Source organism: Trachemys scripta, chromosome 3, assembly GCF_013100865.1.
Source record: "Trachemys scripta elegans isolate TJP31775 chromosome 3, CAS_Tse_1.0, whole genome shotgun sequence".
In the NCBI taxonomy this organism is placed as follows: Eukaryota; Metazoa; Chordata; order Testudines; family Emydidae; genus Trachemys; species Trachemys scripta.
In genome coordinates, this window is record NC_048300.1 from 160,210,841 (window position 1) to 160,228,951 (window position 18,111).

At 43.2% G+C, this 18,111-nt stretch overlaps 1 protein-coding gene across 1 annotated transcript in view; it reads right to left on the bottom strand.

The window, feature by feature from the left end:
* AGPAT5 (1-acylglycerol-3-phosphate O-acyltransferase 5) overlaps positions 1-8,891 on the bottom strand; it is a 128,528-nt gene extending 119,637 nt beyond the window's left edge. Inside the window, exon 1 of the mRNA XM_034766359.1 lies at positions 8,405-8,891. Coding sequence (XP_034622250.1) covers positions 8,405-8,623 — 219 coding nt within the window. The 5' untranslated portion in view covers positions 8,624-8,891. The remainder of the gene's footprint in view (positions 1-8,404) is intronic.
* Between the last annotated feature and the right edge of the window lie 9,220 nt (positions 8,892-18,111).

Consider the following 18,111-nt stretch of genomic DNA (forward strand, 5'->3'; position numbering starts at 1 on the left):
GTTTGCCAACTGCCTGAGCTTTTAGGTTACTTTGGCTTGGACAACAGAAGCTTGATTTTAGAAATGCTAAGTACCCACAACTTCAATCGAAGACAATGGGAGCAACAAGAACACAACACCTCCGAATGTCAGGTCCTGCATGGTTTAACTGAATCTCACAGCGCTGAGCGCTGGCCCCTACCTTAAGGCCTGGCTACACTTGTGAGTTACAGTGCAATAAAGGAGCCCCGGGCGCACTAGCTCACTACCCGTCCATGCTGGCAAGGCACGTAGAGCACTCTGACTCCGTGACTACAGCGCTGCTGGTACTCCACCTCGGTGAGTGGAATTATGTTTGCTGCGCCTTGGCTACAATGCCCGGGCATCAGTGTGAACGAAGTGTTGCATTGCTGCGCTCTGATCGGCCTCCAGGAAACATCCCATAATCCCCTTAAATCAAGTGGCCACTCCTGTCATTGTTTTGAACTCCTGTAGGAATGTGGAAATGCCCTTTCAAAGCTCCATTTCTGACAGCCAGCATGCAAGCCATTAGTGTGGAATGCTGTGTGTGAGAGAGAGGTGGGGAGGAGGGGGAGGTCTGCTGCTGTCTGAACTTACAAGACAGCATGCTGACATGTTCTCAGCTCCCCCAAAAACCCACTCTCTCTCCCCCCCACAACACACTCCGTCACACTACACCCCACCCCTCCCATTTTAAAAGCACATTGCAGTCACTTGCATACTGGGATAGCTGCCCATAATTCACTACTCCCAATGCCGCTGCAAGTGCCACAAATGTGGCCATGCCAGTGCGCTTGAAGCAGTCAGTGTGGACATATTGTAGTGCTTTCCCTACTGCGCTCTACAAAGGCTGGTTTAACTCAAAGCGCTCTACATCTGCAAGTGTAGCCATGCACTTATTCTCTTCCAGTCACAGGCTGCAATATACCAAACTTCTTCTTGGCATCCAACTGAATGGTAAACACTATCTCTGTGTGTTTAAATGGGACACCACTTTCACCCTCAGTGGCAGTCAAAGGCAATCGGAATAGAAATTAAGGATAGACAGACAGACTATCTTGCATGCATACATCAACCCAGTGTGGGATTTTCTGCATCTGGTAGCATGAAACCATGAAACACGTATCCAAAAACATGTTTGAGACATACAGAGTATGGCCAAAGTTTCACTCAGGTGCCTAACTTTAGCTATCTAGATCTATTTTTGGATTTAGATATCTAAAATTAGGTATCTATGTTTGGAAACTTTATCCATTGTGCTTAAGCAGCATCATTTAACACCTGTACAATAATATACACAAAGAAATATTGTACTATAAAAGGCACATATTCATTAATAAGAATCCTCTTCCTGACTATCCCTAAGTTAGTCCAATAAAAGATATTACCGAACCCACCTGATCTATCTAACATTCCTAGTGAGACAGTTTATTCTAAAACCAGTCTCTGTTTGTGAGTGTCCTTTTGGGAAATAATTGTGAAAAAGTGGGGATCCTTTCTAAAGTTTGTTAAAGTCAGACCCAAACAAATGTGTCATTATCTTAAAACTAAGGGTCAGATCCCAACATTTCCTTGTTTCGTTACCTTATCATGAGATTCAGCACTCCTCTATAGTGCCTGTCAATAAAGGGATGTCCTTTCTGGGGATAAAAACAACGAGGAGTTCTTGTGGCACCTTACGAGGACTCCTTGTTGTTTTTGCTGATACAGACTAACACAGCTATCCCTCTGAAACCTTTCTGGGGATAGTAACTTTCATTCCCCTCAACACACTCTTTATAGTCTCAAACCTGTCCCCTTAGCCATTCCCAAACTTTTGCCACCCATTTGCCTCACTAAGAGCTTCTAGCATTAGACAGAAATACTAGGCTGTGACTATACTGGACCTTTTCCCCCAACATGCCTCATGACTGCTACTATAGCATCACCAGTGGCAATATCAGTGAGAGCTCTAGGACAAACAAGGCATTCCTGGCCATCAGCAGCTAACATTTTTAAACACAGCTGTCCTTGTCTACTAGATGCCAAGCTGTTTTTTAACAATGTGTTAGTCAGCACATTTTCTAACACCCTGCCGTTTTCCCAGTACAGACAAGGCCAAAGTGTTAAAAACTATTTGTCTACTAATGTATACAGGACTAAACTTTAACTCCCATTGCAGAAAGCTATTACACAATGTAGTGTACTTGTGGTGTAGCACATACTCTGTAATGGATGTTAGAAACAACATGGTTGTGCTGACTATAACTGTGGAAGCATTACCAATGAGAGACATCCAATTCTCCTAGTAACTTGAGCCTTATTAAAATTAGAATTTCATAATGCTTCTAGCTGAAGCATCACTTCTAACATTTTCTGCTCCAAAGAGGGTGCAGAGGAAGAAAGAAAGGCAGATGTGTGCATGTTGGACAAGGGGAAAAAAACCATTCAGAGTAAATCAGGCATGGATTTTACATCATTGTCAAAATCCTGCAGCTTGAAAATAATTCTTAAAGAAATCATCACTCTGGCTTCTTCTTTAATATTTCTACATTGCCAGTCAACACAAATACCAAACAAAATTAGAAAAGATTACTATCAAGAGCATTTACCCCTCACCAGCTCAGAAAAACATGCATAAACACAACAGGCATTAATTTCATCATCCTGATGGCAACTGGGATAGGAGTCTAAATCAGTGTTTCTTAAATGTAGCCATTGTGGCCACAGTCTCCTGTGCTGTGATTGGGGGGCAGGGAAGTGGCAAAGTAGCAGCCCCTCCCTGTTGCTCCTAGATGCACTGCCTTGGTGTTGGTTGCTGGGGCTGCCAGCAGGGGGTTGGACCCTGCCCCCTTCTGGAGATACAATGCTGGAGGAGCAAGCAGCCAGTGAGTTCCCCACCTTCCCAGGACAGTGAGGCTCAGTCTAGGCTTTAGCCCAGGGGAGGCAGACTCTGGTCATGGGGCTTCAGGCTCCATCCTTGGGCTCCGGCTGTGCAGGCAGCAGGCCTCAAGCTCCAGCCACATGGCTTCGGGCTCCATCCTCAGGCCCCGTCTGTGGGGCTTCAGGATCTGGACACAGGACTTCCGGCTCCAGCCCACAAGTATTTTAGGAAAAAAATATGAGACCGGCCACCAGCAAGAGTTGGTGGCCACACTCTGGGGCCAGTTCACCAAAAAAATTGTCCTGAGAACCCCTGGTCTAAATGGTCACTGAGAGGTGAAAGGCTTTATCATATCCCATTACCAATCCTTTCAGCCATTCAAGCACTCTAATCACAGAAATATTTTTAATCATTTTAGTTTTCACAGTCACACCTTGAAATAAGAACATACAAACTCCGGGATCCCTGAAGTGAAGGCAAGGATACAGAACTCCTTCACAACATAAAGGTGAATTCAAAAAGAAACAATAGACATCCTAACAGTTAATACACTAAGTGAGCAACTGCAAACAGCCCACATATGTTTGAAGATTTAGAAACTTGGGACCAAATCCACAATTAGCATAGCAAATGCTACACCAATGACTCAGAGGAGTTGCACCTGTTTGTGTCAGTAGCCGTTCTGACCCATCAAGTCATTCAGTTAACATCCTTTGCTGTCAAACTTTCTATTCACTTTAAACTATATTTAAAAAGTGTTTAAACATCTTGTATATGTCCTAGCTAGTAAAAACATATTGTAACACTGCTATAGCTCACAGCAGAGCAAAGGGGACTCAACAGCCAAGTCAAATAGAAACGTATCTTAAGAACACAATGATCTTGCAACAATATAGATGTGTGAGAGGGAAAGGAATGTGGCGATTATCCATGCCCCATTTTTCGGTAGATTGCATTTACACATTTCAGTATTATACACTTGTAATCCAAGCTAGTGCTCCTGGGCATTGTCAGAATGTAGCATACGGATATATTTTAATAAATATTTATAGCATGTGATTCTCAATAAAGTGCATGAATATCAGTTAAAATATAGTTATACTCTGAAAATGGCTCTAAGTGGCATCATGGGATTTCATGTTTACAATCACAAAAATGTGTCTGTCTAAACTGACTTCATTTGCAGATTAGGAAGTTTTTTTCTAATTGCCAGCTCTGTAAATTCACTCTGGGTTCTGAAAGCCAAGCCACGCATCATTACCAGTAATAAGACTGCATTTGAAAATTCATTAACAATTTTGTTGATTACGTGAGAGCCACAACAGAATCTAGTTCTCTTTCATTGCTGTATGGGATCTGCAAAGCTAACAGGAGCAAAAAACATATTTTTGGCAGGAAGGTAAGCAGATATGACTCAGAAAATATAGGAAGAAAAGATGATTGAATAAGAAGGTACCAGAACCACACACTAAAACAAAAATGTTGGAGCAGTGGTTCCTATAGTTTTAGAGCTCTGCGATAACAATTTTATATTTAAATTTAATTTCTAGTCCCAATCCCTATAGGTTATTAGGATATCGGACTAGCTCTGCTACATAGTTAAATATATATCCCAGTTTCCATTTTATTTCACAATTTTAAATTTAAAGTGTTTGCTGTAAAGTTAAATTTCAGATGCAGCATGGAGGAGGGGTTTTGTTTTTATAAACTCAGTTGATTAGAAACACTAAATTAGAGGAATGAAAAAAAATTGTGCGTAATTAGATTCTTTGTGGATTAACAGCTGTTGCTACACAGAAACCTCCTTTCCTTTCCTCTCCATTCCTGCAAAAATAAGATACACTATTATTTTAATTTAGTTGAAAAAATAATCCACATATAGGCCTCAAACTCACAGTGTTAACTCAGTAAATCTCCCATTGATATCAATGGAAATTTCACGACAGATAGGATTTTAAAAGCAGGCACATCCAATATTTATAACAGAATAGATATATTATTGCATTAAAAATCCACAAATAATGCAAATATAACAGTTTCAAAGAATCCTGGACAGGACACAGTCTCAAATAAAATTATCTTTTCCAGTTCTACCACTGTCCCACTGTACAACTTTGAGCAAGTAATTTAAGGCCCTAATCCAGCAAAGCATTTAAACTCATGTGTAGTTTTATTGACTTCAATGAGACTATGTATATACTTAAGTGCTTTGCTTGATCAGGTCCTTAACCTCTTGTTTCCCTGTCTGTAAAACTAGAGAATGATTTAAGCTAGATCTTTTCCATTTCTGCTAATTTATGCAATTCATCACCCAGTAATTTAGCTCCCCCAGAGGGGATGTTGGGATGCTTTAATGTTTGTAAAGCAATTTGAGATGCCCTGATGAAGAGTACTATAGAAGTATAAAGTTAACATTCTTATGTCCTATTTTTGTTGTTTGATTTTAGTTTAGTGATATTTTATTATAAGCACCAGAGCTTGACATTTAGGGAAAAATTGTTGCCTGCCCCTGTTAACCTAATTATATGCCCCAAAGTAGCAGTTTCAAGATTATGGCCTCAATCCAGCAAACACCTACTTAAGAGTTTGCAGGGCTGGGGCCTATGCCATGACCATACCACTCTCCAAGTTAAGAGCTGTGGAATATTTTTCAGCGAAATGCAATCAAGAGTAGTAAAATGTATACATAAAACAAGTTTCAGGGATTCTCTCTCCTACACCTGCAAATGCTGAGAGTACCAGGTATTTGGCATTTCTCTGACTAATTCTTACTCTGTTTCCCTCTTCCTTCCCTTTATTTTTCCATAGTTTTAAGCCACAAGCATTATTCCACAAGCATTGGTCTTGGAGAGTCTCCCCTTTGTTAGCCTTTGGTTCCTTTCTGTTCCCTCTTCCTTTTTAGCCTTGCCTGCAGTGCACTTTTTCCAAAGATCATCCACTGTTGCAATTCTTAGCAGGGTTACTTGATCCTATGACAAAAATAGCAGCTGATGGTCTATGTTGCCATCACTGATAGACTTGCACTGAAGCAACCAGGGGAAATTAAGAAAAAAGCACAGTATTGGCATAGCCAGTGGTTTTCTTGATGCTTCCCCTTCTATGTCTTTCCTTGGCATTCTCTATTCTTATTTTCTTATGAGTTAGTGCTAGATTTTCAACAGAGCAGGCATTTTTCAATGGTAAGTGTCCTGTTCATAATACTTACCCCAGGGCACCTTCCTAATAGGACATGTGAACAAATACTTACTCTATTATGGTTTATATCATACATATATTCTTGATTTTGAATTTTGTCCTTAAGATTGGTTGAGTTAAACAGCTAGCCTTTCACCTCTGCCAGATCAAGTCTAATAAATAATAATGTACTGAGATCTTTGGATGGAAGATGTTATGGCAATACAAGGCTGTGAACAAAGTGAACAATTAACATCACCCTGTGAGATAGGGAAGTATTGTTTTTTTGATTGTACAGATGTGGAAACAGAGACAGAAGTTAATTGAGTTGGTCACAGTCACACAATTTGTGGCACAGCAGGGAACAGAACTCCCAGATTCTAGTCCTGTGCCTTAAACACAGCACTATCCTTCCTCCCTGTTCTAGTTTATATCACAAATCAAATGAGTTAATGCTCCTTATGCATTTAACTTCCACACAGGAGAAGTCCAACTTTAGCACTGAAAGGCACTAACAAGCTTGTAAATAAAAATATGCACATCACTTACTTGGCTCCTGAAGTCTCCAAGAATGCTCATACTTGGAGGGATAGTTTTGTTACAGGATTGGAGTCAAGAGATCTGGGCTCCATCTCCAGTTCTGTAACAAACTTCCTATGTGAACCTGGCCACATGATTTAGTTCTACATTTTCAGAAGCGTCCGTTATTTTGGTTACCCATCTTCAGACACTTAGGGCTTATATTCATAGGTGCTGAGCACCTGCAGCTCTTATTGACCGCAGCTGGATCTATAAAGGGTGCTCAGTTTCTCTGAAAACAGGGCATAGGTGACTCAGAATGGGGACCCATAACTAAGACATTTTTGAAAATGTAGGCCTTAACATCTCTATACTTCAGTTTCTCCTACTCTAAATGGAGATGTAATCCTTTCACAGCAGCATTAGGAGACGTCATTCATTAATATCTGTAAAGTGTTTTGAGATTCTCTAAGACAAGATTCTCTATAAATATGAAGTACAATTATTTGCACACAGATGCATATTGACAGGGGCAACAGAAGGCTGAAACTTGAAAGAGAGACCATCAATCCTGGGTTTCTAACTTGAGATCTTGAACCTGAATTCAGAGCTGCTGAGTGATCACAGCTCCTATTAACTTCAGTTGGCCCAAAACTTAGGCAAATGAGCAGTACAAATATTGAAAAGTTATGTTTACTTTCATTAGTTATAATAATTTAAACTATTATTTGCAATATAGTAAGGAATTTCATTTTACATACTATTTTATCTCAAAGGTGTCCCTTTAACACTCTCTCTTCTTTGAATTAGGGGATAATAGAAAAAGTCCAACCTGAAATCCAAGTCAGACATGAGCAATTATGACCCAAGCTGTATTCATAGTGTTCAGCATTATAGATATGTTTGGATCCATTATTTGCAAAGGACTGAAGGAAGGTCACTCAAGTTTTTCTTTGGGTAGCAATAGCAACATCTAGTAGTTTCATTAGACCTGCTTGCCTTATTCATGTAACTATTATTTTATTACCTACTATCTATTTAGTATCATGATTGTGCAAAAGAGATAGCATGGTTCAGTTGTTAAAAACACTAACTGGGGGGTGGGTGGCGGTGGTCTGGATTCCATAGCATTATTGTGCCCATGTTTCTTCCCCACTGTATGACTCAGTTTCCACACCTGTAAAATGAGCATAACAATACTAGCACTTTTAGAGTGGTGAATGAAAAGTGCCAGATAAAAACTTATTGTGATGATTCTTTACAAAATAAGAGAGTTAGAGCCCCCCCAAGAGCTTACAATGGAAAGGCCTGAGCCTGCACAGAAGTCAATAGGAGTTTTACCACTGATTTCCAAGGGTGCAGCTCAAGAGCTTCAAGGTCAGTGGCGGCAATCAAGGGCAGCTTGCTTAGTTGCAAAACCTAGACAAGACCAGGAAGGAGTGACAACGAGGTTGAAGGGAGAGGTTGTGCAAACAGAGGGTTAGGTGGGCAATCACAAGATCCAGTGGTGGTCTGAGTATATTTTCTTTGCCTTCATGCTACTCTGATCTCAGTGAAACTAGTTGGGTGAGCAAGGCTAACATCTGCCTAAGTATATTTATGAGGGCACCAGGTTAAGTGCAACAAATGCTTGCCACGGGGTGAACAGGCTCAGCCCGCTCTGAGCAGTCCATGTAGTGGCACAGTTCGGCACCCGAGCAGCACGGCGATGGGTGGATTCACAAGTGCCAGGTCAGATCCCGTGCCCTCCACGTGGCAGATAGCCTGGCAGTAACCCCAAATGCAGCCCCCCCCCGTGCCCCCGCCCCGCTCGCTGCCCACCCCCGGTGCCAGGCGCGGGGGGTTCACCTGCACGCCGGTGTAGCGCTCGAAGAAGAAGAGCACCATGCTCTGGTAGATGGTGTAGAACCGGTCATCCAGCTCCCGGTAGAAGCGGGCGGGCAGCAGGGCGGAGAGCAAGCGCCAGGCGCCCCAGGCCAGCACGTAGGTGGGCGCGGTGCCCATCATCACGGCGGCGGGCAGGACGTAACGCATGGAGTAGGTGTGCAGCACCAGGGACAACAGCATCTTCCCGGCCCGGCCTCGCCGCCCCTCAGCACCCACGTGCGCCGCGCCCGGCTGGGCTGAGAGCGCGTCCGGTCTGCCTCCGGCCGCCTCGGGCCCCCAGCCGCATGGCCCGCGCGGCGGGCACGGGCAGGGGCGGCGCCCGGGATCGGACAAGCGCGGCGGCGGTGGGGGCTGGGCCGGGCTCAGCGCTGCCCCTCGAACGCCTCCGCTCGGCCACCAGATTGCCCGGCAGCAGCGGCGGCGGCGCGGGCCGCAACAAGGTGGCTCCTCAGTGGCTGCGGGGAGACTTCCGGGGGCGGGCAGGGACCGGAGGCCGCCGCCCCGCCCCGCTCGGCGGCGGGTGCTGGTGGGGCTGGAGCCTGGGCGGCGTGAGGTGTGTCCCCGGGACAGGGCTGGGTAGCGACGGCGGGAACCGGGCAGCTCCTGCCCTTCCCGCCTCGGGGCCTCCGCTCCCTCCACAGCTCCGGGCCTCCGCCCTTCCCCTTCCTCCATGCTGCGTCCCGGGCCCCCGCTGCCTCCAATCCCCGTCCCAGACAACCACTCTCCCCCCCCCCCCCCCCCGGTCCCTCCCGGCCCCCCCCTCCCCCCCACCCCCCACCCGGGGCCCCCTTTCCCCCCCCCCCCATAGCCCGTCTCAGGTACCCGCCTGGCCTCCGTCTTGGGCCCTGCTGGCCCCCTTCCTAACTCTGTTCTAGTCACCCGCTGCCCCCCTCCCCCACATCCTGCGCACCTTTCTCCCTTAACCCTTATTCTGGACCCTTGCCCCCCTCCACGCAGATATACCTCCCTCCTGGGCGCCCACCACCCCCACACACATACATACAGCCCCGTCCCAGAGTCCACCACCCCAAGCCTCCACCACCCCATCCCAATCACCTACCATGGTCTCAATCCCTGGCCAGGTCACCTGCCTCTTCGCCCCCCCCCCCCCCCCCCCCAGCCCCATCCCAGGCACCCACTGCGCCTTCCCCATAACCCTGTCCCAGGTACCTGCCTCCTATTGTACACTTCGGCTCATTATCATGGGCACCTAGCTCCTCCTGCCCTCCCTGAGCCTTAGCCCTTGTCTGCTGCACCCATCCACCACCATCCAGTGTGTCACAGCTCCCCAGGCCATGCACCCTCACCCCCTTCCTGTCACAGGTCTCACAGCCCCCTATTCTGGGCACCCACCAGCACCATCCTAGAGCCCCCTGAAGCCAGGCAGTGCACAGGGACCATGACACTTTTCATCTCACAGGGGAGCAGGTTTAGTGAGGGTTCCCCCAGCGTATGGTTGCTGGGATGCCAGTGTAGCAAGATGCTGGTGATGCAGTTTTCAGTGTTGTTGGCGATCCTTCTTTGTCTGTGTTGCATAGGAGTTGCCATACTAGACAGTAGATTGCAGGCTTCTTGGGATAGTGACCATCTGTCTGACCCATGTTTGTACAGTGTCTAACACCATGGGGTCCACAGCATTATTGCAATACAAATAATAATATGCTATCTTTAACAGGGGCTAGCTGCTTCGAGAAAAGTGCAAGACAACATGTAGAAGACGCTTATATAATAACCAGCCCACAGAGGAAATTTCTTACTAAGCCCAGTCAGTGGATTGTTTATACCTATCAAAAAAGTTATTTTCTGGAAACCTGGGCTGCTCATTTATATGGACAGGGCTGATAATGCCACCTATTATCAAGGTGCCTGACAGATCCCATTCTAAGACCCTGTTTTCAGTTCTTTATATTTCTGCCATAGTTTAATTGTTCAGCCTGAAATTTTACATCCTGAGTGTCTGCCTCAAACTGATTGTGGGGTTGGTTGTTTGTTTAATTTCAGCCAAAACGGTTCAGCTTTTTCCATGTAGTTTTCATGATCATTTAAAGAGTACAACTCTTGTACTGATGTTTAGGGCTTATCTACATGGGGAAATTTACTAATATAATTATACTGCTACAGTTATTCTGGTATAATTCCATATGTGGAAGCACTTATTCTGAAATAAGTGTCCATGTGGGAATGTACATCAGTATAATTGTATATCAGTATAATTATGCTAGTAAATTTCCCCAGGGTGCAAGCCCTCAGATGCTATGTATTAGAGATGACCAGAAGACCATTCCATTTCATGACAGCTTTTGAAATCTGGGACAAAACCCAAAGCTTTTGAACATTTTTGTGAAAATGAACTTAGGTCAAAATTTATTTTTTGACTGAGTTTTTCAATTCAGGAAGTTTGTGTGTGTCTACCAGGCTAAAGCCATACACTCCCTCTCTCTTCTCCTTTCATGCTGAAAATTTTGTTGAAACCAAAATGTGTCTGCAAAGCATTTCAGCTTAGATGAAACAGCATGTTTGACAAATTGTGTTTTTTGTTTTGTTTTGTTTTTTTAAGATGAGATGGCAACCTGATGTGCCTAAAGTTCATGCGGTTTGGTTGTTGGTGAGAGGAATTTGGGTTAGGCCTTCCAGCCTTGCAAATGCGGTTTGTTTCGTTCACAGATGCGTGTGTATTAATTTCTCTTACACCTATAAATTTCCCCACCCACCAAATCAAACTAAACAATTCATACCATACAATGGCATTTTGCCTAGCCTCACCCTTTTCCTCCAGAAGGAACCCTGAAATGTAAAGCACTAGAGGCAACAGATTAAAATATTAAAATTGTATTTCTCATAGCGTTAATTACATGATGGTATTGGCAGATTTAATCACCCACAACCAGTAAACATTAATTAGAATGGATGAAGCCAGATAATGTCACACAAAATTCAAACACATAAATATAAAATACTATGTGAATACCAACTTAACTGTGAACGTTTAAAGTTTGGAAAGTCAAAGTTCTCACAGCAACATTAACATGGTCATATTGCACAGATGACATAGTATTTCAAAAAGCAACAAAGAGTCCTGTGCCACCTTATAGACTAACAGACGTATTGGAGCATAACCTTTCGTGGGTGAATACCCTCTTCGTTGGATGCATGTAGTGGAAATTTCCAGAGGCAGGTATAAGTATGCAGGCAAGAATCAATCTAGAGATAACGAGGTTAGTTCAATCAGGGAGGATGAGGCCCTCTTCTAGCAGTTGAGGTGTGAACACCAAGGGAAGAGAAACTGCTTTTGTGGTTGTCTAGCCATTCGCAGTCTTTGTTTAATCCTGAGCTGATGGTGTCAAATTTGCAGATGAACTGAAGCTCAGCAGTTTCTCTTTGGAGTCTGGTCCTGAAGTTTTTTTTGCTGCAGGATGGCTACCTTTAAATCTGCCATTGTGTGTCCAGGGAGATTGAAGTGTTCTCCTACAGATTTTTGTATAGTGCCATTCCTAATATCTGACTTGTGTCCATTTATCCTTTTACGTAGTGACTGTCCAGGTTGGCCGCTGTACATAGCAGAGGGGCATTGCTGGCACATGATGGGGTATATTACATTAGTGGACGTGTAGGTGAATGAATCGGTGATGTTGTGGCTGATCTGGTTAGGTCCTGTGATGGTGTTGCTGGTGTAGATATGTGGGCAGAGTTGGCATTGAGGTTTGTTGCATGGATTGGTTCCTGAGTTAGAGTTACTATGGTGTGGTGTGTGGTTGCTGGTGAGAATATACTTAAGGTTGGCGAGTTGTCTGTGGGAAACCAACAGAACTCCACTGGCCATCACCTACAGTCCTCAGCTCAAACCTCTCCAATGCATCATCAGTGATCTACAACCCATCCTGGAAAACGATCCCTCGCTTTCACAGGCCTTGGGAGGCAGGCCAGTCTTCACCAACAGACAAAAAATGCTGAACTTTGCATCATGGAATGTCTGCACTCTTTATGATGATGCTGTGTTGAAAGGCCAAATACAAAATTGATGTAGCTCCATTGAGTGTAATATCTTTCCCAGCCAAGTCCCATCTTGAAGAGGTTGAGGCTGAATACATGTTCTACTGGATAGGCAAGTCCACAGAAGAGAGATGACTATCAGGGGTTGACTTTACTATTTGGATGTCTATTGCACTTGATTGTGTACCCAAAGGAATAAATGATTGCTTGATAGTCCTTCACCTCAACTTGGCATCTGCATGTTATGTATCAGTCATTAGCGCATATGCACCCATGATGATGTGGGCTGATGATGTCAAAGAAAAATTCTACAAAGACTTCAACACCACCATAAAGTCAGCTCATTTTCATAAAAAATTAATCATCCCAGGCAACTTAAATTCTAGAATTGGTTGCAATCGTGAAGATTGGCCCAAAGTATTCGGTAAATATGATTTGGTGAAAGAAAACTCAAATGGCACAACACTCCTCAAAAAGTGCAGAGAACCAGCTAGCCATCATAAATAAGATATTTCAAAAGCAACAAAGCAAAATGAATGCATGCCAGTGAGCACTCCGGTCACTAGCATTTAATTGACTATGTCGTATGCCAACGCAACTGTTGGGACATCAAAATCACCCATGCAATGTGGGGAGCATGCATGTGGTTTGATCATCAGCTCATGAGTTGTAAAATGATGCTGAGCCTCCATTTAAAACAGCACAGATGTTGTCAAATATCTAATACCCACCTCATGTGCATGCGTTAAAATCTGAGCTCACGTGTATAAGGCTTGTTAAAAAACTTGATGAAATTCTTCATACACTTTTTCAGTAGTACTGATATACATTTTTTAAATAAAGCTAATGTTAAAATTATATAATACACAGGTTAAGAAAAGAGTGTCTGTACATCTGGGTATAGTGCTTAAATTATCCAACATACAAAGGTTGGTTTAAAATTAATACAATATATATAGTACATAATCAGCAATAACCCAAATAAGATTAACAAATTTAATGAAACAATTTAGATATTGTGAGCATAAGTTTTCGTGGGTGAATTTCGTGCATCTGACGAAGTGGGTATTCACCCACAAAAGCTTATGCTCCAATACATCTGTTAGTCTTAAACGTGCCACAGGACTCTCTTTTGCTTTTTACAGATCCAGACGGCTACCCCTCTGATACTTGAATTTAGATATTAACGTCCAAGTATTCTGGTACATTCATGAAAAGTTACACAGAGAGTTGGTTGTAGAAAGCAAATATAGAAATGAATGTAGATTGTCCATCAGTAATTGGACATTTAGGATAGGTTGTCCCTTAGTAGTAATAATCCATCAGAGAAATATTTAAGTTACTTTCAGATTTTGTTTCTCATCTCTCCTAGTATTGCCAGTGTCCAGTGATGTGTTCTAGATAAATGTCCCTTGACCATCTAATGGCATCCGACACCATGAGTTGCCACATCAGCTGAGCATGGCTGCTCACTGACTGCTCTGCATGCAGCAAAACATTTTGGTTTAATGACACTGCTCTACAGCCAAAATGCTTCTGAAATAAATGTAGTCAAACTTTACTAAATCTGGATCACTGAGAACGAAAATGATGCTTAAAATTGTTGATTGGCTCTAGTTTTCAAGATATGCTATTGAGTCAGTATATACGACCCTTGACTTGGGAATGGCGGAGGATAAGTGAGTTATGAAGGGAAGGGATCTCAATTTAAACCAGAAATGACTAAAATACATCTTTGACTGGATCTATGAATAAATCTATGACTGGGTTTGGACAGTACTTGCTTTTTAGGCAAAACAATGAATGATGCAATCTGAAGCTGGTATTGCGTCATACATGATATGAATTGCATCATGTTATTCCTAGAAGTCATGGATGATGCAATCATAACGAAGCTTACAGCACTCTGCTGAACAAATTGCCCTATATCAGCTCTAGAAATCAAAAAGTGTCGTGCTCTCTTATTTGTCAGTGTTTGATTTTGCAAAGGGACACATTTCTGTTCAGCCAAAGTGAGCAGAGATGCCTCGTACTTGTGTGAACAGTGCAGATAACTTCTGCTATGTTTGTGGTGAAGTGACTTTTGCATCACAAAAGTGCAGTATAACCACTATGGTTAAGAAAGCCTATCACCTTTATTTTGGCTGCAAAATTGGAGATCAGGACAAGAGGTGGGCCCCACACATATGCTGCAACACTTGTGCAACAAATCTTTGCCAGTGGTTGAACAGGAAAAGGAAATCTATGCCTTTTCCAGTGCCAATGATTTGGAGAGAGCCAACAGATCATACCAGCAATTGTTATTTCTGCATGGTGCCTCCAGTTGAGAAAGGTGTGTCAAAGAAGAAAAAGTGGACTGTGCATTATCCAAACATTCCATCAGCTATATGCCCAGTACCCCATGGAGAAGGACTGCCGGTTCCTGATGCACCAGAATCATTCTCACTTGAGTCAGACGAGGAAAGAGGATGAAGCTTCTGGTCCTGAACCATCAATGTCACAGGACCCACATTTTCTCCCATCCTCCTGCTCTGAACCACACCTCATAACACAAGGTGAACTGAATGACCTTGTCAGGGATTTGGAACTACCCAAGAGTAAGGCAGAGCTGTTGGGCTCCAGACTACAGCCGTGGAATCTCCTGGCAGGTGATGTTAGGGTTTCCATGTTCCGTAACCGTGAAAAGGATCTTGTCCCATTCTTCTTCATGGAAGGTGATCTTGTAGCCTGCAACAACATCGATGGTGTGATGGCAGCCCTCAACATCGTTCATGATCCAGATGAGTGGAGACTGTTCATTGATTCATCGAAGACGAGTCTTAAAGCTGTTTTTCTGCATAATGGCAATGTTTTGCCATCAATTCCAGTTGGTCATGCAGTCCATATGAAGGAAACCTATGACAACGTGAAACAACTTTTGAGGTGCATAAACTATGACCGACATCAGTGGCAGCTTTGTGGCGATTTGAAGGTTGTTGCTCTCTTGCTTGGTCTGCAGACTGGATACACAAAGTACTGCTGTTTTCTCTGTGAATGGGATAGTCGTGCAAGAGATTCCCACTACATCAAGAAAGATTGGCCACTCCCACAGTCATTGGAGCCTGGGAGGAAAAGTGTTCAGCATCCACCACTTGTTGAATCAAGGAAGATTTTGTTACCACCCTTACACATCAAGCTGGGTCTGATGAAGAACTTTGTCAAGGCCAGTGACAAAACACAAGCAGCTTTCAAGTACCTCCTTGGAAAATTTCCAAGGTTAAGTGAAGCTAAGATAAAGGAAGGTGTCTTTGTTGGTCCTCAGATTCGTGAACTTCTTCGAGATGATGCATTTGACCATGCACTGCGTGGCAAGGAAAAGACGTCATGGAAAGCCTTCCAGTTAGTGGCAATAAATTTTCTTGGAAACAACAAGGCAGACAACTACAGGTTGTTGGTGGAAAACCTCCTCAAGGCATACAAAAGCCTTGATTGCAACATGTCACTAAAGATACATTTTTTGCACTCTCATCTAGATTTTTTTCCACCGAACTGCAGAGCAGTGAGCGACGAGCATAGCGAGCGATTTCACCAGGACATTGCAACAATGGAGAAACGCTATCAGGGCAAATGGAGCCCATCAATGCTTGCAGACTATTGCTGGACAGTGACAAGAGATGCTCCATTTAATGAATACAAGAGACAAGCCAAGAAGCGCCGAGTAGACACTGAACTATGTACATAATAGTTTTTTGCCTTTTGTTTCATAATAAATTTTATTTATATAACCCTTTTGCTGATTTTTAAAGTGTTACATAAACAGGACAGGTGAAATATGATCATGTAAAGCAACCATAAACACATGAAAAGACCTACGTTTACAATTTATGATTAAAACTATCTACACAATATACATAGACATAAAATGTAAAAACTTAAATATCTTAGAAACAGTAGCCAATCAGTTGTTTTAATTGTCATATTTGAATTCAGCACATCAAAATACATAATAAATAGCACATTTTATCTCTGAAGCAGACGACTTCTCAAAAATTGTAAACCAGTGTGATCAGCCTAAAGAAGACAGAGAAGACATGGTCCAGCCTCAACCGGGAAGTACTGCAACTACTCCAATTGTTTCATCAATGATGAACCACTCAAGGTCATTGACAAATTTTGCTACCTAGGCAGTGTAGTTTTGCAAAATGCAAGGATTGATGATAACATTACAAAGAGTATTGGTGCAGGCAGCAGTGCCTTCCGAAAACTTCAGCATCATCTCTGGAATGAACATAGTGTCAGACTGCTAACAAAAACTGATGTTTATCGTGCCATCACCATGCTTATACAGCTGCAATACTTATCAACGCCTCATAAAATGCTTGGACCAATTTGACCTACTATGTCTGTGGTGGATAATGAGAATTAAATGGTAAGATTTGTTTCCAAAAATGTCCTTGAATTCTGGAACATCACAGGCATTGAAGCTTTTGTAGTGAGAGAACAGCTGAAATAGTGCAGCCTGTAGGTCTGACAGAAGAATACTTAAGGCTGCCTTTTATGGAGAATTACAGACAGGAACTTGTTTTAGGGGAAGACCATGAAAATATTAGAAAGAGACTCTCAAGGTCAACCTCCTGTCTTGCAATATTGCCCTCAACACTTGGGAGCTCTTAGCTCATGACAAGATCCCATGGCAGCAGCTCTGCCAGTTCAGACTGAAAGGTTTTGAGAGCTCACAGACTGCTGAAATCAAGAAAAGATGTGCAAGGCATAAAGTTAAAAGCAGAGCACATTCACCTACAATTGTCTTTACCTCTGACACTTGCAGACAGGGCTGCAGGTCTGAAGTTGGTCTTTGATCTCATCTCAGGAGCCACAATAAGTAACTGTAGCTCATCAATCAAAGTTGATGGGAGACTCCATCATTCAAGTCAAGCAGCTTCCTCCTTCTCTGTTTAGGCTGCAAAAGAGGGGCCATTGGGGGTACAGGAGACACAAGTTCCTTCTTCTAAGTTCTGGTGCCCTGCTAACTTCTAAAAAGTTTCTACTGAGCATGTGCACACAGATTTTTCAAAGGCTTATAAATTGGCCAAATTTGGGTAGATTTTCACAGTAACAGCAACAGGCACATCTGATACAAAGGCCTCCCCCTTGCCAAATTTCAAATCTTTGCTCCAAAGCATGGGGTTGCTAAAGCTCAAAGAAAAGGTTGCCAGCATTTTTTGAACATGAGCAGAACAATGTATTTTCCCTAACCACTTTCTTGGAACTGGTTGAACCTTTTTGGCTAAAACTTTCCAAAAACAGCCTGAGACAGGCATCTGGCATGGAAAACTTCAGTCCAAACAGTTACAATTTGGCAAAGTTATAAGCATTTGAAAACAGGGACTTATAATGAGAAGTGTTAGGCAACCTTAATAATAGGCGGCACTGCCAGCTCTGTCTCCTCTAACATAGTTCATGGCCTATTTTGGACACAGGCAGAGAACACATTTCCTTTACCAAAAAGAGCTACACTGATTTATAGGACCACAATGATGGCCCCAAAGAATGGGGCTCTGGGAAAGTTTCACATGGGGTGCTGGGTATGTTATAGCTGAGTGGGTAATGGGGGAACAGTGCATACAAGAATACTTGTACTTGCACTGGAGCAACATCTTTATGCTCCTTGCTGTGCATAATGCAAATATTTGCAGAAT